The following is a 27,200-nucleotide window of genomic DNA, read 5'->3' on the forward strand; positions in this document are numbered from 1 at the left end:
TTGTTTCAAGTTGATGCTTTAGGGGCTTATCCAAAACCAACTGAAATCAGTGGAAAGTCTCCCATTCACTTCAATGACTTTTGGATCAGGTCCTTAGAGATAAAAAGATATTGCATGTACCAATGTTTGAACACCTCAGAGAAATAAGGAAGTGGCTGCTAAACACTTTTCCAGAAAAATTAGTTTGAGTGACTTTTTTATTATTGCAAAAACCACATCTATTCTCTGTCATGTCATAATGAGATGGCCAAACTATTTTAAAATATTGGATTTCTTTATGGCTATAGAATAATAAAAAGGAGTCTTCTGGCATATATTCTGTATCCCAAGAGGTCCAATTTTCAGATTCATGGCAGTTTTCCTTTTAAAGACTCAGCTTTCTTTTGGGTACAAGTCCCTTTAGCACATCATGCTGCATTTTCTAACCTTTAATACTAAGCTTAAGGGCTGGAAGAAAGTCTTTCATTCTGCTATGTTGTATAAAAATGCTAAAACCTTTCAAAGAGAAATCCTGTAATTCTAACTTTTTTTTAAAGGGTGCTTAGAACTCCACTTGATTATTAGTATATTTTTCACTTCAAACACACAAACCAGCCTTCCAGTATTTATCATAAATTAGAATAACTTTTTTAATTTAAGAAGTCTAACAGCATGACATAGACTAAAAATAATTCTGCTAGATATTTCATGCTAAATAGAATAATATAATGCTTTGAACTAATCATAAATGAGAGCTCTAGTCCCCCAAGTGAAGAACCAAAGGCGAAATTTGCCCTGCTGAAGAGGGTTGGCTCAAGGTTCTCCACACCCCTTAAACTCTGCATAGGGGCTGCAGTGATGTTCAGCTAGCAGAGCAGCTGCACAGAAATGTCTATGTATTCACTGCATGCTGCAGAACTGATTTCAGTTCCATCTCTACTTTGGAGACAGGATAAGCATGTCCCAACAATGGGTCCAGAGGGTGTCTGCAGATCTGCGTTTATGCAGATCCAGAGGCCACAGTGCACCCTGCAACCAGCACAGGTTGAGACTGCTAATACGACCTATAGCAGTGGTGGGCAACCTGCGTTCCATCAGGGTAATGCACTGGTAGGCCACTAGCCCATTTGTTTACATTTGCACTGACCTATAGACTGGAGCAACATCACTTAGGGAGTTATGGTACAACTTTTCTCCCTAAACTGGGATTAGAAAGGGTGAATTTTCACTCCCAAGCGGCTTGCACTCCACCTGAATTCAGTCTGGTACAGAGAAGGATCTTCCCTTAGTTTATATTAATGGACAATTTAATACCATGTGTATACATGGGCCACACCTTTTTCTGTTGATCCTTTTGGTACTATGCAAAACATGTGAGGAGGTGCTCTACTGTCCATGGGAGCCACACAGATATGTCACTATTCTGAATGTGCTACATATATCTATAGGAAACTAAGTACTGCATTTTCAAAAGGGTTGAGGCCTTCCCTCCCTTTTTATAGGTGGCATTTATACTAATAAAATTACATGCAATATGAATTGCAGGGGCAAAGTAGCAAGGAGTTCTGTGGCACCTTATAGACTAACAGACATATTGGAGCATGAGCTTTCGTGGATGAATACCGACTTCATTGGATGCAAGACGAAGTGGGTATTCACCCACGAAAGCTCATGTTTCAATACGTCTGTTAGTCTATAAGGTGCCACAGATTTCCTTGCTGCTTTAACAGACTTAGACTAACACGGCTACCCCTCTGATACTTGACAGGGCCAAAGTTGAGTGTCTATGCCTCTGCCTCTAACTACATGATTTGACCCCAAATTAGATAGTTAAGTGTGTGCAAGTACCTAGATTTGTACCCCGCAGATCAACTGTAGATACAAAACTGAGCTTAAACATAGGAAGTACAACTGGCTCCTGCAAAAAGTGATCAAGATTTTGAAAATTTAGTCATTAATGTACCTTACAAATACATGTTATACAGAGTTGACTGAAAAGAGTAGGAGTTTTTTGCTCAAATTTTTTCAGAAAATGAAAAATATTTCATTGTAGTCTAAATTTTCCACAGAATATTTCAGTATTTTAGAACATAAAAAAAAACAGACAAAACATGAACATTTCATACGTCATGGCATGGGTATACTGGTTCCATTGCCTCAAGCTCCCATTCTCCTCTATAGTTTGGACTGTCTAGTCAGCCTGTATGTCTGATAATGCAATAAGGTCTCTTCTCTCAGAGAGGAGAATCATTGCATCATAGCAGTCCCTGGCTATGGTGCATCATGGGAAATGTATTCCAGCCATGGAGCCTGGCTCATACAGAAGATGGGGACATGAGGCTACCAAACTCACACGAGGCACCAGGTTAGCATTTATATATATACTGAAAAAAAAACCCAAAACAACATAGATATTGGATTTTTTTCAATAAAAACAAAATTAAGTTTTCTGACGAAAGCAGATACTTTTCATGATATTTTGTTTTGTTAAAAAAATTCAGTCCAAAACAGTTTAGATAGAAAACTTTTGAATAAAGGTAACAATGTATTCCACAGAACTGTGATGATGCCATTTGTTCAGGTGTATGCACAGTACTTAGTAGGCAGTACTAGTAATAAAATAAGTATCACAGAACTATGCCCAAAGCTTGGGGGGGGGGGAAGTAACTACTGAAATGCTAATTTTGTCTCTTTTTTACATAATGTCTGTAAACAAGGCACGTAATAAACCATTAACTTTCCCTACTTTTTTAATTACCACTCTCAACTCCACTTTCCTCCCCATCTCTCATAATCAGAAACTACGTGCGACGCTCCTCTCTATTTTTCTCAGATAACATCCAACTTTTTCACAGATCATGGTGCTTCCTCCATCTGTAAATTCAAACCAATCAACAGAAAAGGATGGGCATTCTTAACCCTAATTTTTCCATCGTCTAAGTACAGAGGTTTCAAACAATCTGAGGCGCACTGTAGTCCAGCAATGAAACCATGCCTCTCTTACCTCAAAGACCAGGATATTGCATCCATAAACTTCTTACCTAATCTAGGGTTCTTAAACTCTGTGATCCTCATTTAGCACCTCTTGAAAAGAGTTTGGCACACATTCCCCTTAAATCAGGTGGTTATTTGTTGTAGAATACATGAATAATTTTATCAGATTCTGGATTTTTTCTTCCCTCCCCTGTCACCCCCCCCACTTTCTGAAAACTAGGCTGGCCAGATCAAGGGTCAGTAGTGAAAACAATCATTTTAGCCCTGAATTTTTGTTGTTTTTGTTTTTCCTCCAACTCCTTCACTGACTGAAAATTGTGTCTAGTTTTCAAATATTCAAATGCTTAAATATTTTACTATTCTTGCCCTTGAAAACTGCCTCTTTTATAAGATAATATCAAAATCTTCCTGTATTTCCAATTTCGTGACGTAATGTAATTTCATTGGGTAGAAAGAAGAAACATCAGACTATTAAAAAGGCTTGAAGTGTCTTCTTTTTGAATTTTTTTCAATTTCAGAAAGTACACACAGTTTGTTTAAAGATTTCAGACACTTTCTAGTTGTTGATAATACTTAACTCTAAACATCTGAAAACATGAGACTTTTGCTTTGTGTTCTCTCTGTTTTTTTCCGCACAAGTTAAAATGGGGAGCAAAATTAGCTATTTAATGGGACCAAAATTAGTCATATAATGGTACTGTGGAAATACCAGCAGTTCTCCATAATAATGTTGGCCCTGCAGTCCAAAGCACACAGGCTAATGGAGTACTTCTATTAGCTATAGAAGGGCCTTGACTTTGTTTCAAAGCTGTAGCTGCTAAATAGAGAGCAGCATGTTCACACCCATATTGTACCTGATTGACCCTGCTGCCTCACAAGTCGATAGCAAATGTCTACCAGGTGAGGATTAGACCCAAAACAACCCACAATGCAACTCACTAAATGTCTAAACATTAGACAAAAGTCAAAATCTCAAGTGACCCTTACATTTTAAGTATCAGAGGGTAGCCGTGTTAGTCTAGATCTGTAAAAGCAGCAAAGAATCCTGTGGCACCTTATAGACTAACAGACGTTTTGGAGCATGAGCTTTCGTGGGTGAATACCCACTTCCTCAGATGCATCTGAGGAAGTGGGTATTCACCCACGAAAGCTCATGCTCCAAAACGTCTGTTAGTCTATAAGGTGCCACAGGAGTCCTTCCTTACATTTTAATTACCTATAACTCAAAAGCAGCATGATTAATTATCTTCAAACTTTGCATGATTACCTCTGCTTTCAGGGGAAATATGACAAACTATAAGACAAACATTTTCCAAGTTATATTTATAATGATGCCAAAGAGGCCTTTATAAGAAAGCTTGTTGACACCTTAACTCTGGAGAAGCTACCACCTTTCCATAATAAAGCAGAGGAAAAAAAGTTTATGTCTGTGTTCACTCATTCCTCTTTCACAAAGTAAATAAACTGTACCGTGAGTCCAGATCTTTCTGACTGCTCTGAAGTCATGAGAATAAAATAAAGCATCATTTGAAACCAATTGAATTGAACTTTATTATGTTGATTCTCTCAGCAGTCTACATCTTAGTATGCTATTTATTTTCATCATTTTCCTCAACTTTAGCCATAGAACCAGGTTATGGAAGACAAATTCCATATATTTCTGTTTCGTCAGTCAGACAACATGCTGCTCATATCACAGCTTTGAACTCCCAACTGTTGCAAAAGATCAATTCTTTGTGTCAAAGCGTACAGTACAATATTTTTCCCTTTATGAATACATGGCAAAGTAATAAAAACTATTATACTAATATTAATTATTTTCGATGGGTTTTAAAATGTCTGTTTCTTAAAATATACTGTAGAGAACTACGTATTTATGTACTTCTTAAAACACTTTAGTACACTTGCATTCAAGAAAGATATATTATTACAGAAAAAAATCTGGTCCCACTCATATTTTTTAAATAAATCTGGGAAATAAGATAAAATTATTAGACATTATAATACTTTTTTGCTATTCTGCAAAATTCCTTTCTCTACACTATGTATGCATTGCTTACTATATTTTAAAGACATACTGCTTCCTGTAACACTAAGGCCAGATCACGTTTTTGTTGTTACTTACACACACTCACCCCCCCACCCACCCACACAAGCTCTGTACTTGATACTTTATTACTATAACCATTCACAGTTCCAATCCATTGGGACCACTTTCAAGCAAAGTTCACTTGAGGGCTAATGATGTCTTAAATGTTTTTCCTTCATAAATGTGGCAGGGTTAGTGTTTATGATCTTGTGACACAATGAGAGTGAAATGAACCTGAGCAAAATGCCCTTAGAGATTTAGTCTTAATAACATTATGTGCTGTTGTGGAGGAAAGGAAAGCTTAAGGTCACTTGTTTTTACTTGGACAATTTGGAAAATATCCTATTACATGTATTGCCAGGTTTATAGAGGGTTTTCTTTTTGGTGCTTTAAAATATTATTTAACTTTTATATTTACTAAAGACAATTTATTCTTTCTTTTAAAAAGAAAGATGCAAAAATAAAACAAAGACCGGTTTCATCTTTCTAGAGCAAGGTATAAAATGGCCAATATTTTCCAAAGTTGTGTATGTGTTTATTTTTGGATGCCTAATTTGAGACACCTTTATGAGACACAATTTTTACAGGGTGATACTCTGCATTCAAGACATCTTGGGTTGGATCCCCCAAAATTGCAGCACCATAAATCAGTTCACCCACACAGACCCGGATTTTGAGGTTTATGGGTTTTGCGTTGGTGCAACAATCCATGTGCACAGACCACAATGTGCCTAAGGAAGACTTAAGTTCTAAGAAATAAGCTGAAGCAGTGAAAAGCTATTGTTTAACTATGCTTTGCAATGCTAAAATCTGGTAAATTAACACAGAGCAAGGAAAAATATTATGGTTCTTCACCATTTATGCTTCAAATTCTTCTAGAGTTTAGCTGGAGAAATAATAATTATATATCTATGAAATTAGAACCCAGACAGTTTATGCTGGCTAAAAAGAATAGTTTATGCTGGCTAAAAAGAATAGGAAGAATCTCAACTGCTAACCAAAATAGTCTTGCCCTGTACATTTTTCAATAAAAGGGAAACAGAAGTGTAATACTGTGCAGATCATAAGGAATAAAGGAGCTAAAATGAAAGAAATAGGCAATGTTTGCTGGAAGCCTTAGACTACCATATAACGTAATACCAGGATGTATTTTTGAGATTTTCATCTACTGATCCATGTTTTAGTGTATGTAGAAAAAGGTAGCAACTTTTATTTTTATGGGATAATAGCTCTTAATAAGGTAAGTATTTTGATAGACTAATTCTGAAAATGTGATTTATGAAACCCAATAAATTTTGAAGGTTTCACAACACATCATTGTTGTAAAGGTATATATTTGACCTGATAAATTATAGACTGTATTGCAAAAATTCTACTTTATTTGTAGACTATTATTAACCTGGCAGATTATAACAGCTCCTTAGGATCTATTTTAGATTATTATACCAATCTGATAATAGTATATAGGCACAATATGCTTATTTAGTTGTGCTTTTCCTCCCAAATTAGAGGCATGTAAATTTAAGGATTTATTACCTTGGCTACTACTATTTAAATATCAAAATGATCAGATCATTTAAAATAAAGTATTTGACAACATGTTTCAATCTAAGGCTTTACAAAAAGTACAAAAATCATCTAACATCTGTTGTTTGGGCTTCATGTCACTTAGAAATGACCAAAATAATATGTTTTGAAATTGTTTAAAATTATATTTATCTAGTGCTGTAGTATATTTATCTAGTGTCCGCTGAACCCAATACAATTATGACATTCTTAAGAGATGGTACAGATTTACTCTGAAAATATTGACCGGCTCTATAATCACTGGTGAAGATGAATACCAAAACCGTTTGCTACCTCAGGAAGGTAATACAAAATAAAAGTATCAGGGGTGGGGGGGGAAAAAGGAGGGAAACAACCTATGTCAAATAATCACAAGTTGTGAAAACACACAAAGTGAAACCCAGGACAAAGAAACAGAAAAGGACCTAGATGCTTATGTATTTGAATAAATCCTTCTCCTGCTGAATTGTTTACGAAAAAGATCATACAAAATTTCTCCATTCTTTCTATTTTCTTTTTTTCTTTAAATAAAAAAAATAATAACTTCTCTCCTCTGCGATAATCAGGCTTTGTTTCTGGAGGATGAAACAGAGGAATATTTTATAATACAAAGCCATAAATTCAGTTTAGAAGAGCTCAAATGAATGGAAGTTTAGCACTTAAAGTTTTGCACAGGCAAGCTGAATCTTTTATACTCAGCACTGTTAAATCTGGAAGCCAGGTAATTACTTCCAGGTTATATAATAACAAATTACTTTTATTGCCACAGAGTTGCTGAAGTTAAAGTTTTGGGTTTTTGTCTATGCACATGTATTTCCATATTTTTGTGTGTTTTCAAAGATGACTAATACTTACGCCGTTTGCTGACAAAACACTTGCATTAATAAGCTATTCTTTTGTATAAAGGGACTGAGGAGCTTTTCATAACAAGATGACAGCAGGATACAAGCCCCTCAGAAAGTTCTTACAGAAACACTCAAATGTGAAAAAGGTACAGAAAAGTATATTTTTTCTCTATTTACATCACGGATCTTTCTATATATTTCCTTCCTCTTTTCGTGTTCCATATCTGACCCCCTAGCCTGTGACACCATAATGATGGGTGCATTACAAAGAAGATAGACAGACAGATCTGATTTCACTGCTGTGGCACAAACATGTTCATAAAAGGGGACATTCTGATATTCTGATAAATGCCTTTTTCATTATGAAAAAACTATTCTGTTTCTTTTTCAGTTATTTTCAAATTCAAATCCTAGAAGTCAATTTGCAACAGATTAACTGTGGAATTTGTATGTTACTTACCTTAATCTAAATGTTTCTTCTTATGTTCCCTGCTGAAACAATTATCCTTCTAATAGCTCTTACAGGCTTTCAACTGCAAAAATTAATGTCTAAATGTCTCATACCTTTTGTTTGATAATCATGTCGTTGATGTCATCAAGATCACCCACTGTCACTATCTGGGATTTTATCACTCGATCCAGTAAAGAAAGCCAGTCAGTGAGTTCTGCCCAGGCCTTATTAAAGTCAGCCAGAGCTGGCACCTCCAGAAGCAAGGAAGATGGCATTTCTACTTTGGAGATGGTGGTTTCCTTGGTTATCACGGTTTGTGTAACCACAGTAACAGTTTGACCAGAAGTTTCTGAAAATTAAAAAAAAAATGTTAACGTTATTGGATAAAGGGACCATGATAAATTGCTCATTTCAGTAACATCGTTCACTCACTGGAAAGGTAATGAATCATTTGTAATATTTTGCCCACTTGAAATGTGAAAATGCAAATAAAACAAATCACATGAATTTATATATAGTATACCAAGCATATCTTCACATATAGCCAGCCTCTCTGCTCAGCCTCCCTCCCCCAGTTTACCTATAAGAGCTCATCCCATCCCAGCTGTGACAAAAGCAGTATCAGAAATAGCCCTGTGTAATCGCAACTCCCAAACCTGTGGTCACTGAAGTACTCTGCTCCCTTGCTCCCTGAAAGCCTGGGCTGCACACAATACCCTGCTTAGTTTGGATAAAAAACACCTGCTGTTCCAGTAGCGACCAAACCATTGTGACCTACATCCTACCCCTCAAATCTTGAGTTACCAGTGAAACTGGGATTGTCTCTCCTTCCATTTATCATCGTGTGGATGAGAGCCTGTTTTTGCTACAAGAGTAAGAACAGTCTGTACTGTGTGATGATGGGAATGACACTTGTGGATTCAGAATTCAGAGAAAATAGACACTCAAGAAGATTCAATAGCTGGGATTGGTTGGCTGGGCCATCTTTGTTTTATGTGAGGTTAGAGTCTCACCAAAAACAGGGTGATAGCTGCATTTTATTAACCTTTTTGAATGGATTGTTCTGATTTCCTGGGATAATGGTGGGCCAGACTAAGAATTAATGGGGACTACCCTCCAATAATCCAGGCCAAGATAAAAACATCATTGGTGGTTACCACATTGGAAAACTTATATTGAAACATTATGGGGAGGGGATATACTGTGTGTGCATGGGTGTGTCGCAGGGGGTGGAGGGTAAGGGGGAGAAGGTGTAAAAGACCCTCAAAATTAGGGAACTATTGTATTCTGTCAACAGTGGTGGCAGAAGTAGAGAAGAGGAGAGGGGCTTTAGCATTGCCTCCCTGCCTGATAGTTGGAGCTGTGGAGAAAGAAGAATTTTGTTCTACACAGAGAAAGCTTTGAACTACTCAAAAATGTAATTCTTTGAGTAGCAGACTGGGAAGGGTTGCGCTGAAGTGGGTCCTTTTCGCAATGGTATAGATTTGGAAGGTGAATGGTTGGGAGGAATTGGTGGAAAGACATTTTGATTGAAGATGAGGTTTGTAGCCTGAGTGAAGAACCTTATTTGGACACCCAGCTGTGGCACTGAGGCCTTCAGTGGCCATTTTAGAATGGCTGAGAAACAATGCCACTATGATTGCTGATACAGTGACCTGGAGAGTGGCTGGGTTTCAAGAGGTTGGGGTATTGAGTTTGCGAAGCATAAATAGGATTAGCATTGATTTAGAGATCACCTCTTTGCACTACAAAGTCACTGTGTGAGCTAACAAATTTCTCCTGTTGCAACACTGAAAGTCAATACTTCAGATGAAGAGGAACAACTGGGACATAGATGAGCCAGGTTCAATTCCTATCTCTACAACAGAATTCTCCCATGACCTTAGCTTAGTGACTTAGTGGGATTAAAGAAACTTCCTTGCTCACACCCTTTGTCTGATTGTTTAGATTGTAAACTTTTCTGAGCACAGACTGTTTCTTAAAGTGTATATGTTCATCACCTAAAACAACTGGACTCTTATCTCAGTTGCAGCATTTGTACATGTTCCCACATTAAATTAGCTGTGATTAGCAAAAGTGTTTATAGGAGAGGAATCTCCTGGCAAGGGAATTCCAGCTATGGGTCTCTCTGTTTTACAATTCTTTCCTTGCTGCTCATCTAAAATTACTTGATTCTAATGACTGGATCTGCATAGTTCATTGATATTTGCAGATTACCGAAGAGATTTGGGGGGTCTCAATAGGGGCATTTATTTTATTTATTAAGGGCATTAGTGTGTTGCAGGAGCTAGATTAGTTTTGTAAATATGGATGATGTTTAAGGGCACAGAAAGGCTTTTGGTTGCTACTCTTGTTTGAACTTGATTATATTTCTGATCTCTTGTTAGGATGCCTACCTCCTGGAACAGGCATTATTGTTCAGTCCATATAGGGAAATCAAAATATAGATGACCTTCATATTTGTTTACGAAGAAAATAATAAGCAAGTGTATAAATAATTATCTAGGACTTGCATCCCCACTGCCTGACAATGTGCATTCTTATTTATAACTGTGCAAAGTATGTGTAAAATGGTATAATATCAGAATGGAAGTATTTTAGACACATATCATACAGGTAAAAATAAATGACAACATAAAGTGCCAGGTACTTATATTCTTTATTTTGCTGCATGATTTAATAGTACAATGTATCTTATCTTCACTCAGTGGGACAACTCACATGAGTAAATATTTACACACAGAGGGTCAGATCCTAAATATACAAACTGGTTTAATGGAACTAGCAACAACTGACAAGTGCAGCAATTTCACATATAATGCATTTAAAAGATGACAGCAAAGAACTACTCAATATCTGACTTGAGTCAACTGCTACATAGACAGCATATAAATTCACATCCATGCCTAGATACAGGGGATTCTTGGAGCAAAGGAAAAGGTTTTAGGGTAGCAGTCATATCAGGAATGTTTCACTGGATTCTCATTGTAAGACAGGTAAACATACATGGCTCTCAATGGAAAGCTATGAAAGTATAATTACTCATGGTAACTCATGCCCTAAGAGTACTACATTGCTAGTACACTATTTTAAATGCCAAGCCTCTGACCCTTAGTTGTGCTTTTATCATTCAAAAATTAGATCTGATAATTGGCTGCTCAGAGAATTTGTGCGTGTGTGTGTGTGTGCGCGTGCGCACGCAGTTAATGACAGAGGCAAACATATGCTTTAAGTTGCTATTACACATAATGTTTAGCAAAGCAAAAGACAGCCACAAGACCTATTAGCATGACCGCCGATTTGAAAATTATATTTGCAAAAATATTTTTAAAGCAGACCTCATATTATTATAATGAGTGTGTTCCCAAGAGGCTCACTCAGATGTCTTAAAATACATTTATAGATTACTATTCTATTGTGTTAAAATGTAACTCCATCATAAGAAGAAAAAGATAAAATAATACAGGACGTTGATGTACTAGGACTTGACACTTTATAAAAATTGGAAGACCTGAATAACTCCTTTGCAATGTTGCTGCAGAGCCTCTACCTGATTCAACAGCCTAAATGGCACAATGTCAGAGCCATGAGAGCCGGAATTAAGCCTTGGGTGGTACCACCTGCAGTTTCTTGCATTCCAAATGCAAAACACGGTTATTGGGCACTGGATTTAAGTTTTTTAAAAGGACAAAGGTGAGGGGCGTTTAGTGGACAGGCTTTTTCTTGCGCAAAGAAAGACTGTCTGTGGTGCATGTTGCCTTCAGAAGGCAAAGAGGCCTTATTGCCCCACTTAGATAAGACCAACATGTTGGTTTTTGTTTGTTTTGTTTTATTGCAGTTTAAACTTCGTCCATTTGGAAGATGGGCCACTGAGACAGTTTCCACATCCATGTTTATTCCTTCCAGAAGAGCTAGAGTCTGGACTAAAAAATTCAATCAAGGGGTTGAAAGTCATGCTTAAATTTACAGTTAATGTGAATATAATGATCAATAATGTGAAAAACAATACAAAATTTACTTCTTATGGCTGTTTTGAATAGATTGGCCTACTATGTTTCAAAAAGTTAAAACACATTATTCAGTATAGTGGAAATTAGTGACCCCGAAAGCCTGGACAATTTACAACTAGCTATAATGTGAATTATGCTACACTTACTGAAACGTTGAAGACTGTGATTTGATATAAATATTTTTAAATGAACATTTTATAAATTCAGGAAAACAATGTTTCTTCTGTATGGTTAAATAAAGTAATATCTACTATCTGAATAGTTAGAAATGTGCTAATATTTCATAATTATTTCCAACTCTAAATATAGGGAAATGGTACAGTACTTAAGTTACCTTGGAACAGTGACTGTTGCAAATATTAAGTTTTTAATGACAGCTACTGCAGTTAAATCTATCTGTCCATCCATTTAAACCACATTTATCAGTTCAATATCTGAGTACATTATTTGCACTTTTTTCTTTCTATGCTTAAATGAAAAAAAATATCAGTGGAGCATAAATTATGATGTGATTGTTACTTCTTAAAAATCATTTTAGAAAACAGCTTTTGTTAACTGAAAAATACACATAACAAAAAATAGCAACTTCCCTCCCTGACCATGCAAGAGGTTCACAGTTTGTTATTTGTATGACATCATAAAAGTTAACATGATACAAATTTTTCCACAGTCACAGACAATATTGTCATTCTGGTCACAAAAGAAAAAAGGATCACACAGACCTTTAAGTAATCATTAGCAACATGGGTCAAGTGGCATGCCCCAAAGGTCAGTCCTGGGGCTAGTTTTGTTCAATATCTTCATTAATGATCTGGAGGATGGCATGGACTGCATCCTGAGCAAGCTTGCAGATGACACTAAACTGGGAGAAGTGGCAGATAAGGTAGGAATAGGATAGAGAGAGACCTGGACAAATTAGAGGATTGGGCCAAAAGAAATCTGATGAGGTTCAACAAGGACAAGTGCAGAGTCCTGCACTTAGGACAGAAGAATCCCATGCACTGTTACAGACTAGGGACTGAATGGCTAGGCAGCAGTTCTGCAGAAATGGATCTAGCGGTTACAGTGGACGAAAAGCTGGATATGAGTCAACAGTGTGCCCTTGTTGCCAAGAAGGCTAACAGCATTTTGGGCTGTATAAGTAGGGGCATTGTCAGCAGATCAAGAAACGTGATCATTCTCCCTCTATTTGACATTGGTGAGGCCTCTGTTTGACATTGGTGAGGTGGAGTACTGTATCCAGTTTTGCGCCTCATACTACAAGAAGGATGTGGAAAAATTGGAAAGATTCCAGCAGAGTGCAACAAAAATGATTAGGGGGCTGGAGCACACAACTTATGAGGAGAGGCTAAGGGAACTGGAATTGTTTAGTCTGCAGAAGAGAAGAATGAGAGGGGATTTGATAGCTGCTCTCAACTACCTGAAAGGGGGTCCCAAAGAGGATGGATCTAGACTGTTCTCAGTGGTTCCTGATGACAGAACAAGGAGTAATGGTCTCAAGTTGCAGTGGGGGAGGTTTAGCTTGAATATTACAAAAAAAAATTTCACTAGGAAGGTGGTGAAGCACTGGAATGGGTTACCTAGGGAGGTGGTGGACTCTCCTTCCTTAAAGGTTTTTAAGGTCAGGCTTGACAAAGCCCTGGCTGGGATGATTTAGTTCTGGATTGGTCCTGCTTCAAGCAAGGGGTTGGACTAGATGACTCCTGAGGTCCCTTCCAACCCTGATATTCTATGATTCTAAATCTCTCCAGGTCTTAATTCATCCCCAGTGTAATGAAAAGTATAGAGCTATTCCAGTAACTCCAGTATTTAAAATGTAAGTGAAGCTCCTTTTAAAAATTCCTGGGCTGCTTCTGTCCTGCTCTGCTCTCCTTCTTGCTTATATGGGGCAAATGGAGTAGAGACTAGCCATTTCCATCTAATGGGGCAGGAGCATGTCAGGGAGGAGAGGTATCATGACCTAAGTGTGCGCTATATTGTATGTATCCTCAGCTGGCATGAAGGCTTTTTTTACCTGCTCCTGGTCCCCGCAAAAGGGAGGGTTGCTCATTGTCTCAAAGATATTTAAACCAAATGAATGTCAAACAGAGGCAGCACTGGAGGCAGTTAAAAATCTCAGAGGAAAATAGAGAAACAGGGGAGCAAATGCTGTTGTAATGCAGAAAGAATTAAATGGAAAGTGTTTGAGTTATTCTTCTTATCCCAAAGAAATAAGAAATACAATCCATTGTCGATGTGATTGTAGTTGGTGGTTAAATGTACATCGGTGTAAGAAATGGATGACATAACATTTATTATTAGCTGCTTCAGACTAAGCTGCCACTTGTCGTCTTTCCTAGATGGAAATCTTCAATGATTTGGATTGGCTCTTAGCAATATCCTTCTTTATACAAAGAAAATTAGTCTCCTCTAAAGCATTGTCCAAATCATAAAGAATAGCACTAAAATGATTTGCATAGGAGTGGATTTTTTTACCTTAAAAAAAATCTACTGAAGCAACAGATGCATAAGTGCATGTTAGGATGAATGTATTATGAGCATGGAATAATCATTATACTCTTCACAATTGCTATTGATTTCCTTCTGCTCATGCACCTGTGGCTTATTGGCAATGCCCAAGGTTGCACTTTTTAAATGTTTACAGTCTATTTCGAGGTCTGTTGGGCTCCTTTTTGGTTTTTTATTTGGAAGGGAAGGGGGAAGGAAGAACAAGTTTTTTTGTGTACATCTCTTTTGGTCACAGATTTTATCTAATTGCCGGAAAGAGAAAGAAATACCTAGGAAATTATACTGTAATGAATCAATACATAAAAAACAACATACACTTCAGTTTTCTATTGTTTTTTGTATTTGTAACACTGTATTTTGTTTTGTATCTGTAACACTGTCCTTGAGAGACATGGTGCCTATTTCTTTTTGAGCTGGATATTACATATCTATCTGTAGCCCACAGAAAACAATATAGTGAAGAAATGACTTCACAAAACTGTGTGTATTCTCTCTGCTGGACAAGGTTTTTTCATTAAACACATGAGTCACAATTTGCTGCAGCAATTCCAGCATATCATCTTATTTCATCCTACCCTCATTTTAACCCCTTAATGCTGGAGGTCACATTGATTTGGATTGGGTCTCAACAAGGCATTCCAAACTGATGCCCAGGACAGGACAACAGAAAAACAACGTTTCCTTGGGTAGGGGGAGGACAGGTTGTATTTATTATCAGGGAAGTTGAGCATGCAACGTATGTACTGATATGTTGGTTTGTAAGTCTTCCTGAAAATGTGATCATTCCTGGTTTTCAAGGATTTAAATAGTCATTATATCTATATAAACCATACTTGAATTTGCAGCTTAGAGTGTAAAGGTGCCCATTACTAATTCTTCAACCATCAAATTCCCATTTTTATTTTTTTTCTGTCCCCCCAACACACCCTCTCTCTTGCTCTCTCTCTCAGTTTTTCCTTTGCCCTTAAAAAAAAATAGGTTTGTACGTCTGTCTGCTAGGCAGGGGTTTCTAGCATCTTAGGACTCCACTTTTCACCTCACACTGCACTGATTACACTGGTCTACAATTTTTGAGAAGTTGTCTGCTTCAGAGATAAAATGTGATATTTATTATGTACTTTGATGTGCTGAATTCAAATATGACAATTAAAACAACTGATTGGCTACTGTTTCTAAGATATTTAAGTTTTTACATTTTATGTCTATGTATATTGTGTAGATAGTAGAGTTTTAATCATAAATTGTAAACCTAGGTCTTTTCATGTGTTTATGGTTGCTTTACATGATAATATTTCACCTGTCCTGTTAATGTAACACTTTAAAAATCAGCAAAAGGGTTATATAAATAAAATTTATTATGAAAGAAAAGGCAAAAAACGATTATGTACATAGTTTAGTCCTATTCAGTGTCTACTCGGCGCTTCTTGGTTTGTCTCTTGTATTCATTAAATGGAGCATCTCTTGTCACTGTCCAGCAATAGTCTGCAAGCACTGATGGCCTCCATTTGCCCTGATAGCCTGCCAGGAGATTCCACTGCTGTAGTCTGAAGCCCAACAGCTCTGCCTTACTCTTGGGTAGTTCCAAATCCCTGACAAGGTCATTCAGTTCACCTTGTGTTATGAGGTGTGGTTCAGAGGAGGAGGATGGGAGAAAATGTGGGTCCTGTGACATTGATGGTTCAGGACCAGAAGTTTCATCCTCTTCCTCTTCCTCGTCTGACTCAAGTGAGAATGATTCTGGTGCATCAGGAATCGGCAGTCCTTCTCCGTGGGGTACTGGGCGTATAGCTGATGGAATGTTTGGATAATGCACAGTCCACTTTTTCTTCTTTGACACACCTTTCCCAACTGGAGGCACCATGAAGAAGTAACAACTGCTGGGATGATCTGTTGGCTCTCTCCAAATCATTGGCACTGCAAAAGGCATAGATTTCCTTTTCCTGTTCAACCACTGGCCAAGATTTGTTGCACAAGTCTTGCAGCATATGTGTGGGGCCCACCTCTTGTCCTGATCTCCAATTTTGCAGCCAAAAGAAAGGTAATAGGCTTTCTTAAGCATAATGGTTAGACTGCGCTTTTGTGATGCAAAAGTCACTTCACCACAAACATAGCAGAAGTTATCTGCACTGTTCACACAAGTACGAGGCATCTCTGCTCACTTTGGCTAAACAGAAATGTGTCCCTTTGCAAAATCAAACACTGACAAATAAGAGAGCATGACACTGTATGACTTCTAGAGCTTATATAGGGCAATTTGTTCAGCAGAGTGATGTAAGCTTCGTTATGATTGCATCATCCATGACTTCTAGGAATAACATGATGCAATTCATCTCATGTATGACGCCATACCAGCTTCAGATTGCATCATTCATTGTTTTGCCTCAAAAGCAAGTACTGTCCAAACCCAGTCATAGATTTATTCATAGATCCAGTCAAAGATGTATTTTAGTCATTTCTGGTTTAAATTGAGATCCTTTCCCTTTATAACTCACTTATCCTCCGCCATTCCCAAGTCAAGGGTCATATATACTGACTCAATAGAATATCTTGAAAACTAGAGCCAATCAACAATTTTAAGCATCATTTTTGTTCTCAGTGACCCAGAATTAGTAAAGTTGAAGTACATTTATTTCAGAAGCATTTTGGCTGTAGAGCAGCATTATTAAAGTTTAACATGTTTACTGAGCAGATAGCATAGGAGATTTTTTTTTAAATCCATTTTTTAACTTGCTATTCCTCTGATTAAATATGCAAATACTACACTGAGTAAGGTACACCAAATGTAATGGGTTATTCTAAAATAAATAATAAATGTCAGAGTAGCAGCAGGTAATGGGAATTTGCTCACTGGTCCAGAGTGAGAATCTTTAGATCCTGTACATGCAAATTTTTATATACATGTTGTACATGAAATAATTAATAACTCATTAAAAATTCATATAACAATTCATTTTTCAATGTTGATATTTTATATTGTTCCATTAATTATCTCTAATAAAAATCTATCAACATCTTTATAATTAAATAACTTAAAAAACATTCAGTATTCAGAAATTTAGGCCTTGATCCTGCAAATTGGTTCACACAAGTCGAGGCCCATTGAAGTCAAACTATGTTACCCAACACTTATTTAGTAATAAGTCTACTAATGTATCCTTCTTATGAAAACTTTCAGAAACTCCTTTACTGTCTATACATTACACACTATCTGCTCTGGCTACTTAGTGTTGCTTCAGTGCAGTTGAAACTAACCAGATAAACTGGATTTGCAATGGCTTTGTGGAATAGGTCTAATATCTGTATCAAATACAGAGTTTTAAAATGACTGTTATGCTCATTTAATTTAACACAAACATATATATATTCTTTACCCTTGGATATCTGAAGACAACTCTTTAGTTAATACTATTAACAGAAATGTAGTCTGCATCATCTGAGTTTTTCAGTTTTCAAAGCAGAATGAAGACTACAGTTCTCTCAGTCAATATGCAAATAAATCAACCATATCAGCAAACAGAAAAGTCTGCTCTATGAACTTTTCTAATGGTGAATGGTCCTATGTTAATGATTGACTCATTCTCTTTATGTTTGCCCATTCAAGTGGGACATTTTTTATGTTGCCAAAATGTTACAGGTATGAGCTTTAACTGTGACAATAGCCATATTGTCCTTGAAATCCTATCTCTGTATATGGTTGAGTCCAACGGAAACTCTCACCACCTTGTAAACATAACCTCTATCATCCTCCCAGATCGAACTGGCTCAGCTTTTGGTTCAGGATATGGAACTGATGCTGGATTGCCTGCCCTTAATGCTGGCTTTAACAACAACCATTGTCCCCGCTTACGGGCACTGGTAACAGTGCTCCTGCACATGTATAGAAACAGATTAGAATTCCATTCGTTTCTTCATTCCCTCAATCTGGGCTTAAAACACATAGAAACAGCCAGTTTACACATGCTTTTGCTGACCAGAGGGGAATGTTATGGGCTCTCCCTGTGGTGCCACCTGGGACTGGGGTACCACTGAGCCCCCTCCCCCCCGACCCACCAGCCTGGGCTCCCTTTACGCTGTAAAGCTGTGACAAGTGTACCAAGCACCAAGTCCTCTCTCAGGATTCAGCATGCATACAGGTAGGGACACACCCAGCTGCACAACATACAGATGGCTGTGATCAACTCTGCATGGGGAGGCTACAGCTAAGGAACTGCCCAGCTGCTCAAGTGCCCCCCTTCCCCAGAGCCTAAACTCAAGATTATACCATCTTGCACTGCACAGAGAACTGTACAGCATTAGCTCATTAAATTTGCCCCTCCCTCAATGTGGTGAAGGATATGCAATAGCTTTCTGCCCCAAGTTATGACTCCCACACTCCCTGGTTTTAGACAAAGCAAAAATAAGTTTATTAACTACAAAAGATAGATTTTAAGTGATTATAAGGGATAGTAACATATCAAAGCAGATTACCTAGCAAACAAACAAAACACACATACTAAGCTTAATATACTAAAGAGAATGGATCTGAGTAGCAAATTCTCACACTAAATGATGATTCAAGCAGGCCGCAAAAATTCTTAAGGGGCCAGTTGCACTTTCTTACAGCTTAAAACCCCCAGGTATTCCTTTCAGAAGCTAAAAATCCCTTTTAGCCTGGATTCAGCCCTTCCTCCCAGTTCAGTTCTTGTTCCTAAGGTGTTTCCAAGAGCCTCCTTGGGGCGGGGAGACAGTGAAGAGCCATGATGATGTCACTCCCCTGCCTTAAATAGCTTCTGCATATGGCGGGAACTCTATCTCAAAGCTTAGTTCTCATGCCAGTCACAGGAAAAATACTGGTATTCCAAGATGGAATACAGTAGCAGGTAACCTGGTTATATGTCTCTGTAGTGCCACAGCAGCCATGAGTCAGAGGCTGTTTGTAGTATCCTCAGGAAGGGCCCTCTGGTGGGGGATAAAGTTCTTCTATTGTTTTCTCTAATGGCTCTTTCTAGCCAGCCATCTAGATTGAGTGCATTCTGTCTAGTGGGTGTTCCCCAGGGGTAAACACATTTGTAATGCAGATGTATAGTCACTATTCCTAACTTCAGATACAAAAATGATACCTGCATACAAATAGGATAATCCTAGTCAGTAAATGATAACCTTTTCAATGATAACTTACATGACTTATCTTGCATAAAATACACCATAGTTATGCCATAAACATATCATAACTCTATGAAGAATATGGGGTGTAGTGTCACAGGGGATTTATCTGCCCTGCAGATAGACTGCAAAAGCCATTCGGAACTTCAGTTGGATGGCTATGCCTATGTTTGAGAAGCACAATGAAGCTGGCTAGAGTTTTCTAGAGTGCTGCATCACCAGTCTTAGTATTGCCACAGTGCTGCTTGATTTACTGCATTCAAATTAGTGTTGAAAAGGGTCTTGAGGGCTGCTACCCCTTTTGACTCAAGCAGTTAGCCAGTATTCAGGGTCTTCTGGGTTATTTCTCATAAGAGAAGAATCTGATGATAGACTCAGGTAATTCTTAGATGAAATTCTATTATTTACAAAGAATGTACACAAAGTCCTGTTTCCCTGAATACATCGGGAATCAAAAAGCAGGAGACAGTTTCTTTGCTCACTGTTTCAAGACTCTTTTTCAGGGAGCACTGTGTCCAATAAGCTCTCCCAATTAGCTTTATCTCAGGGCCATATTACTTGTACTTCTCTTGCAGTCTGCTTCTGGCTGCTACTGCCCTCAGATACACAGACTTCCACCAAACAAATCCCAGCCCATTGCATTTGCAATCAGCCCCCAGCCCCCTCCACCTACACAGCTCAGCTTCTCTCCAGTCTTGAACATGGCCTACTGAGTCATCTATCTCATGCCAAAAACTATCTTAACTGCATCTTACATTTATACTGAATGACGGTCATCTACTATGCCCTCAGTGAGGTTTCACTCGGCCACTATCACTATGCAGACTAAAACTGAGTTGCACAGACTTCACGTCTCTTGATAGTTGTCATAAACAGATAGCTAAGGGTTAATGTCTCTTTCACCTGTAAAGGGTTAACAAACAGTGACCTGCAACACCTGACCACAGGACCAATCAGGAGACAAGATACTTTCAAATCTCGGTGGAGGGAAGCCTTTGTGTGTGTTTTTGGGTTTTGCTTTGTTCTCTCTGGACTCTGAGAGTGACCACACGTACCGACAGGCTCTCTAATCTTCTATTCCCATTTTGTGAGTAAAAAGGTAGAAAGGCGGTATAGTCTTTTTATTTCTTTTCCTTTATTTGCAATTGTGTAGTTTGCTGGAAGTATTTTAAATTGTATTTGCTGGGGGGAGGCTTCTTTTTAGTTTCTATAAGCTGACAGACCCTGTAACTTTTTACCATCTAAATTGCAGAGATAGACCTTTTACTTTTTTCTTTCTTTTTATTAAAAGTTTTGCTTTTAAGACCTGTCTGATTTTTTCTCCTTGTTGAGGCTCAAAGGAATTGAGTCTGTACTTAACAGGGAGGGAGGGGAGAAGAGGGAATCCCTTTATTTTAGATTCACGGAACTTGAATCTGGATTGCCTCTGGGGAAGGTATCATTCCTCTCTGTGTGGTGATTCAAGGAGCTGAATCATGGTGATTTCCTAGTGTACCCAGGGCGGGAAAGAGCTGGGAGGAAGAAAGGAGGGGGAAGGGAAATGGTTTATTCCCCTTTGTTGTGAGACTCAAGGAATTTGGGTCTTGGGGTCCCCAGGGAAGGGTTTGGGGGAGACCAGAGTCTATCAGGCGCTCTACTCTAAGTCCTGATTGGTGGCAGCACTACAGGATCTAAGATGGTAATTAAGCTTAGGGGGATTCATGCTAGTACCCATATTTTGGACGCTAAGGTTCAGATTTGGGAATTAAACTATGACAATAGTATATTGGGATGGGCTTTCTGTGTAGATTCCAGAGTCCTGGAATGAGGATATAAGCACTAGTGTTTGTCTCAATTACTGGTGAGAAGCCTGACCTGGAGCAATAGAACCATTACTTTTGGGTTCAAGAGTCCCAAAATCCAAATGAATTATAAAGAGTGGATTTCTCATAGACAAAAAGGCAAGCCCTAGATTAAAGGGATTGATTTACTATAGCTAAGGCTATGATTTTGTCATGGAAGTCATGGAAGTTACAGAATCCATGACTTCTAGAGACCTTCATGACTTCAGCCTCCAGCAACTGGGAGCTGCAAGGTCCTCCCCCCACCTGCCATGGCTAGGAAACATGTGGTACCACCGCCTCTCCCCAAGCCGCTGCAGGTGCTGGGGTTACCCTGAATCTTCAGGCAACAGTGGGCAGGGGGGAGGCCCCTACAGCTTCCAGCTGCTGCAGGCAGCCAGGGCCCCACAGCTCCAGCCACAGGCAGCATGGGACCCTGAAGCTCTGAGCCCCCGAGAGTGGTAGGGGCCCCCAGAGCTCTGAGCCAGGCCCCCTGTGGGTGGTGAGGGAACACGGTCGCTCCCCATTTTGTCACAGATGTTTTTAGTAAAAGTCATGGGCAGGTCATGGGCTTCTGTGAATTCTTCTTTATTGCCCAGGACCTGTCCATGACTTTTACTAAAAATATCCATGACAAAATCTTAGCCTTAACTATAACTATGGAGACCAGTGACCTGTTGTTCTGTCACAGTATAATCTGAGGTTTACTGGTTACTTCTGAGATATTTCCAAGCGGACTGCTTGTCAGCACCAATTTTTTTTGAACTCCTAGATTAACAATTTCATTCCATTTTTATTTACAAAATTACAACCTGGGTTAATTTAGTGATATCCTATTTGTTTAAATTTCTCCAGGTCCTGTCATGTAAGCCAGGTATAATTCCAGTGCTAATGATCTACAGAAGGTATCTAATATGTCCCTACTGAAATGTTAATGTCCCATTAAAAGTTAATCTTTTATGGTATAAGAGATTCCTGCAAACACAAGATTGTATAGTATTTGCTTTTTGAAATTATTTATTACATGCAAAAATAAAAAACTCAATATCAAATATCTGTTGTTTTATATGTAGTGTAATTTCATTAATCTTTTTATGTTGTAAAGAAAATTTTCAAAAAAATTGTAAAAAAAAACCCCAAAACAAACAAACAAAAACAAAAAAAAACAACCATACTACGAAAACTACATGGGAATACAGCAGCAGATGGGGTTAATAGGGTCTTTATATGAGCTATTCTCCTTGGTGAAATGCCTGTTAGAGAGTTCCTTGGGGTTACTTAGATATCTGTACTGCTTAGGAGACTTCTGTGAGTGATGGCATAAGAACACTTGTCTGTGCTAGCTAATTTAAAATAAAATCTAAAAGTATCTTTGTAAAGCAACCAGAACAAAAAGTATAAGTGGTTTGACTAAGATATAAAAACTTCACACATTTACCTAATGTACTGTGCTAGCAAGAAGAGGACCTGTTTTGAACTCAGCTGTCTGGGTTCTGGGTCAACAAACATGGAAGTAAGTGTAGACATGACATGCTCAGCATTGTAAAAAAGGTGGTGCTGAATGCAGAAGACATGCAATACTTTCTGACTTCTGTTTCAGGAAACAACACTACTATTAGCTCCTGAGGGAGTACTTCCTAGCAGAGATACAATTAGATCCTTGGAGACTGACCAATTGCAACATGGATCAGAGATCAGGGAGGAAAATGAGTTAATAACTCTGACTAACTCTAAACAACAGGGTTTTTAAATGTTACTTATTTATTTATTGTTATGATAACAGTGCTAAGCTTGACTTTTATGTTATGCCACCTGTTAAAACTGATTTTCTTAAATGACAACTGATCCTTGTAGAATTGGCTAAGTTCTCTTCGAATGCACATGCTTCTGTTGCTCTGGACTCTGGCTTAGTTTCTTAGCATTTTGCTTCAAAAAGCTGAAACGCTCCTTTGAGAAATCTGAGGATCCAAATGATGAAATAGTGTCCAGTGTGATATCCTTATTTTAAAACTTCAAGATATGTTATGACAAAGTTCTTGCTATTAAGAAAGATATAATTTCTTCTATTTTGACTGAAGTGTTAAACCTTTACCAATTTAGAATGACGTCCTTTAGAAACCAACAACACAGTGTTTTCCGTAAGCCATTTATATCCCACACATACTGAAACAACACTAGAAAAAGCACAGCACCTTCCTTCTATTTTCCTCTCTCAATACACACACTTGCACAAACACATTCACTTGACAAGTATAAACAAGTGATTAAAATTAATAAGGAAAAATTAAATTAAGAGTTTGAGAGAGAAAATTTAGTTACCCAGTATGTAGCAACAGATATGGATATTTTATCCAGCGTGACAGTGAAGGCTGAGATGTCTCAAAGGGGATTTTTCCCCCAAGACAATTAGATTTTTAGGAACCGAATGAATTTATACAAATGCAAAATCAATAATGTCAATGAGACTCATAGCTCTAGCGCAGCAAATCACGATGAAGAGAACATAAAAACACAATCTTTTCACATTATTTGAAGATTACAACAACAGCTCATTCCTGTTACATGATCAAACCAAAAACTAGAAAGACCATTAAAGCTTCCAGCATGAGAAACACACAATAGAAAATGTATTTGTATCAATATGAGTCCTCCTCATTGCTATTCAACCAGATCATAGAGAAAGGAAATAATTAACGTACACAGTGAAGAAGAATAAAACATAGAAATAATATATCACTTTGCTTAGGTTAAAAAAGAACGAGAATATGAAAGAGAAAGAGAATAAATATCTTTTCCAGGAGTATTTCAAACCATTAGAGTACTTATAAAGGCTCCAAGTCTCACCTTACACCAGAGACTTGAAATACAATGGAAGCATGCCAAGAAAATACATGTGTATTTCGTGCTTCTTGAAAGATTGAATCTCAGGAGTCAAATTACTGTGGAAATTCCATAATCTGGAATTCAAGGCCAGATTCTATGTGTATATCACACAGAAATAGGAGAAAATAGAAGCAGGGAAGGCGGCATGGAGGTCAGTTGCAGGGGTGTACTTGTTTTCTTTTGAATTCTGTTTTCCATCAATTTAATGCATCTGAAAAGTGTTAGATTGACAATTCTGTAAAGTGAAGCCATTTATTTATACCCTGAAGAGGTGTACCACAGACATGAAGAGTGGCAGTATCCCCAACCCATCTCATCACCATGCCTCAAACTTTTTCTGAAAGGACATCTTCAAGGGCTGAGAGGTTAATTCAATATCCATGTCCAAAAAGGTTGCCAATTAGCACCAAAATTTATCTTTTTTAAACCTTAAACCCAATCCATGAATGACATTGAGATCAAGGGGGTGTTCTTAGCATATATATAAGAAACGGGTTAATGGTATAAACGTTTTGAATACCTAGGCCACCTGGAATATCAGCCAAAAATCCTTTAGCCAAAGAATCAAAGAAAGAGAATCATGTCAGGGAGTCAGCCAGAGAGCATAGGGGAAGCAATGGCACAGAGCCAGCAAGAGGAGAGAGCAGAGAGATGCAAAGCTCTCAGGGAGGGAGGAAGACTCAGCCACTACTGATGGAATAGAGAAGGGACAGGGCCAACATCTTCACCGACGGAGGAGGAAAGGACTAGATGGCAGAGCGTATAAGGGAGGGAAGTGAGAAAAGAGTGAGACAACTTCGGTTACTGACTATGTGGCACTTACGCAGGGCTTTACATTTTCAAAGTGTTCAGTGTTTTAGGGGGGTTAATGTAATCTGTTTGTCTGGTGATGTTTTAGTATTTAGGCCCATTCGTTATTTTAAAATATACAAGAAAAACATTTACTGTGTTTAAGCATTCATTTAATATAAACTTTTTTCTCAAGATTAAACAACAATTGCATGATTATAAATGTCTAATGAGCTTTTAATGCTCTGAAATATATTCTAGTGTAATGAGCCATTTGATATTTGAACAAAATATGGTTCTTTACAATGAAATATTCAGTAAAATGATAATTGCTAGAATGATTATATGACTATGAAATGAATATTCCATGTGATATAATTGTTTGGGACCTGAGCGGGCAAACCTTAACATGTTGATGAGCACTGGGTAACTTCAGCAGGACAATCTGTAGGATGAACGAATCTTCATCACAGTGGCTGCACAGTTGAGCCCATAATATAAAATATTATTGTTTACCAATTTTCCAGAATTCAGGAGGGTTGTCTGGCAGCTTTCAATTTTTTGTTTGGTCTGCATCATTTTTTGCGGGGGTTGTTTTTTCGTTAGAAATATGGGCAGAGACTGAGAATTGTGGGGAACAGTGGAGATGCTGGGCAAAATGAGATTTAGATCTAAACTGCAATGTATAGTAGGCTGGAGAGCAGGATCAAAAGTACAGATGCAGATGTCAAACTACCATATACCAGAACCACAGAGGTTTAAAAGGAAGTACTGTAGGAAAAGTAGGAAGTATAGGAGAAGATGATTGCAAAGAAGACAAGCTAGATTACTAGAATTGCTGTGTGGGGGGAAAAACAAACAATACTGAAAGCTAAGTATCCAATATGATAATACTATTGGTCAATATGAATGTCACCATAACTTTAGGCTGTTACTGTCAATTTCAAAGTGCCAGTTAGCTTTCCCAGGCACAGCTGGCTTTTTCAGAGGGGAGAACAGGAGAAAATTTCCACTCTGCCTATTCTTGCTGCCCCCAGCTTTTCAAATGCAGCAGTACCATTGAACCACATTTCCCAACAGAAAATAAAAATCCTGGTCACAATCAATCAGAAAGCTGTTAAAACAGTTCTTCCTCTCAGTATAAATAAAAGCCCTAGTTGCCCCCCACTCCCCAGCCCTGACAATGGCTTGCAGTGTGTGGGAGAGAATATAGCTCCTTGAAAAAACATGATTCAAGAATTATTCTATCCAATGCTTAGAATCACTTCAGTGAGGTAAATTATGTAAGTATCACATTTCTGCAAAGCAGTCTACACAGTTTTATGCCCATAATAGCTAAAGCATCCCTAAGGTGAAGGTAACAAACTGCTAAGTACAGCAAGGATTGTTAAAATATATGCTTCAGCAAATGCTGAGCCACTGGCCTTGACAGTAGCCTCTGCCAATTTTCTCGCTCAGGCTTGGGACACCCACAAAGGGTAAATGGAGTATAATACCCTATTTATTAAGAATAAATGCAGTAGAGATGGGACTCCTAAAGCAAGTTTCTGAGTAAACAAATTGTGTCAGAACTTTAAAGCCATAATCTGGGTTTCAATCACTCAGGATCAGTATGGCTCTATAGGAAATAAATGATCTTAATTATGTGGAATGTACTTGCGCTAAAAAGGAAGCTGAGACAAATAATCCAGGAACAGCTTCGCTGAAGTGGGTATTCACCCACGAAAACTCATGCTCCAATATTTCTGTTAGTCTATAAGGTGCCACAGGACTCTTTGCTGCTTTTACAGATCCAGACTAACATGGCTACCCCTCTGATACTTGAATCCAGGAACAGACACTGCAGAAGTTCAATTGACTGCTCTGTCTGTGTTGGCCAAGATCATTAAATCTGAACCCAGCTAGACCCATGACTACACTATGGACAGGTGGCACAGAAATTGATTGAAGAGTATACTAGATATCTGAAATCTGGGATATCATTAATAAAGCTCACTCAGCTTGGACAACTTATTGCTCCATTCTGAAAGATAAACTACATGGACGTTCAGTCTCCTAGTAGTAATATACTGTTACGTGGTGTTCCCTGTGAACCTTGCCTTGGGCCATGTTCAAGACGATTGA

The 27,200-nt window shown here is 38.1% G+C and overlaps 1 protein-coding gene across 11 annotated transcripts in view; it reads right to left on the reverse strand.

Annotated features, from left to right (window-relative positions):
• The window catches only part of DMD (dystrophin), a 1,715,077-nt gene that overhangs the window by 545,929 nt on the left and 1,141,948 nt on the right, over window positions 1–27,200 (reverse strand). For all 11 annotated transcript variants that reach the window (XM_030575515.1, XM_030575505.1, XM_030575489.1 and 8 more), the window contains one exon: window positions 8,038–8,273. In XM_030575515.1, coding sequence (XP_030431375.1) covers window positions 8,038–8,273 — 236 coding nt within the window. The remainder of the gene's footprint in view (window positions 1–8,037; window positions 8,274–27,200) is intronic.

This window comes from Gopherus evgoodei, chromosome 1, assembly GCF_007399415.2.
Source record: "Gopherus evgoodei ecotype Sinaloan lineage chromosome 1, rGopEvg1_v1.p, whole genome shotgun sequence".
NCBI classification, from domain to species: Eukaryota; Metazoa; Chordata; order Testudines; family Testudinidae; genus Gopherus; species Gopherus evgoodei.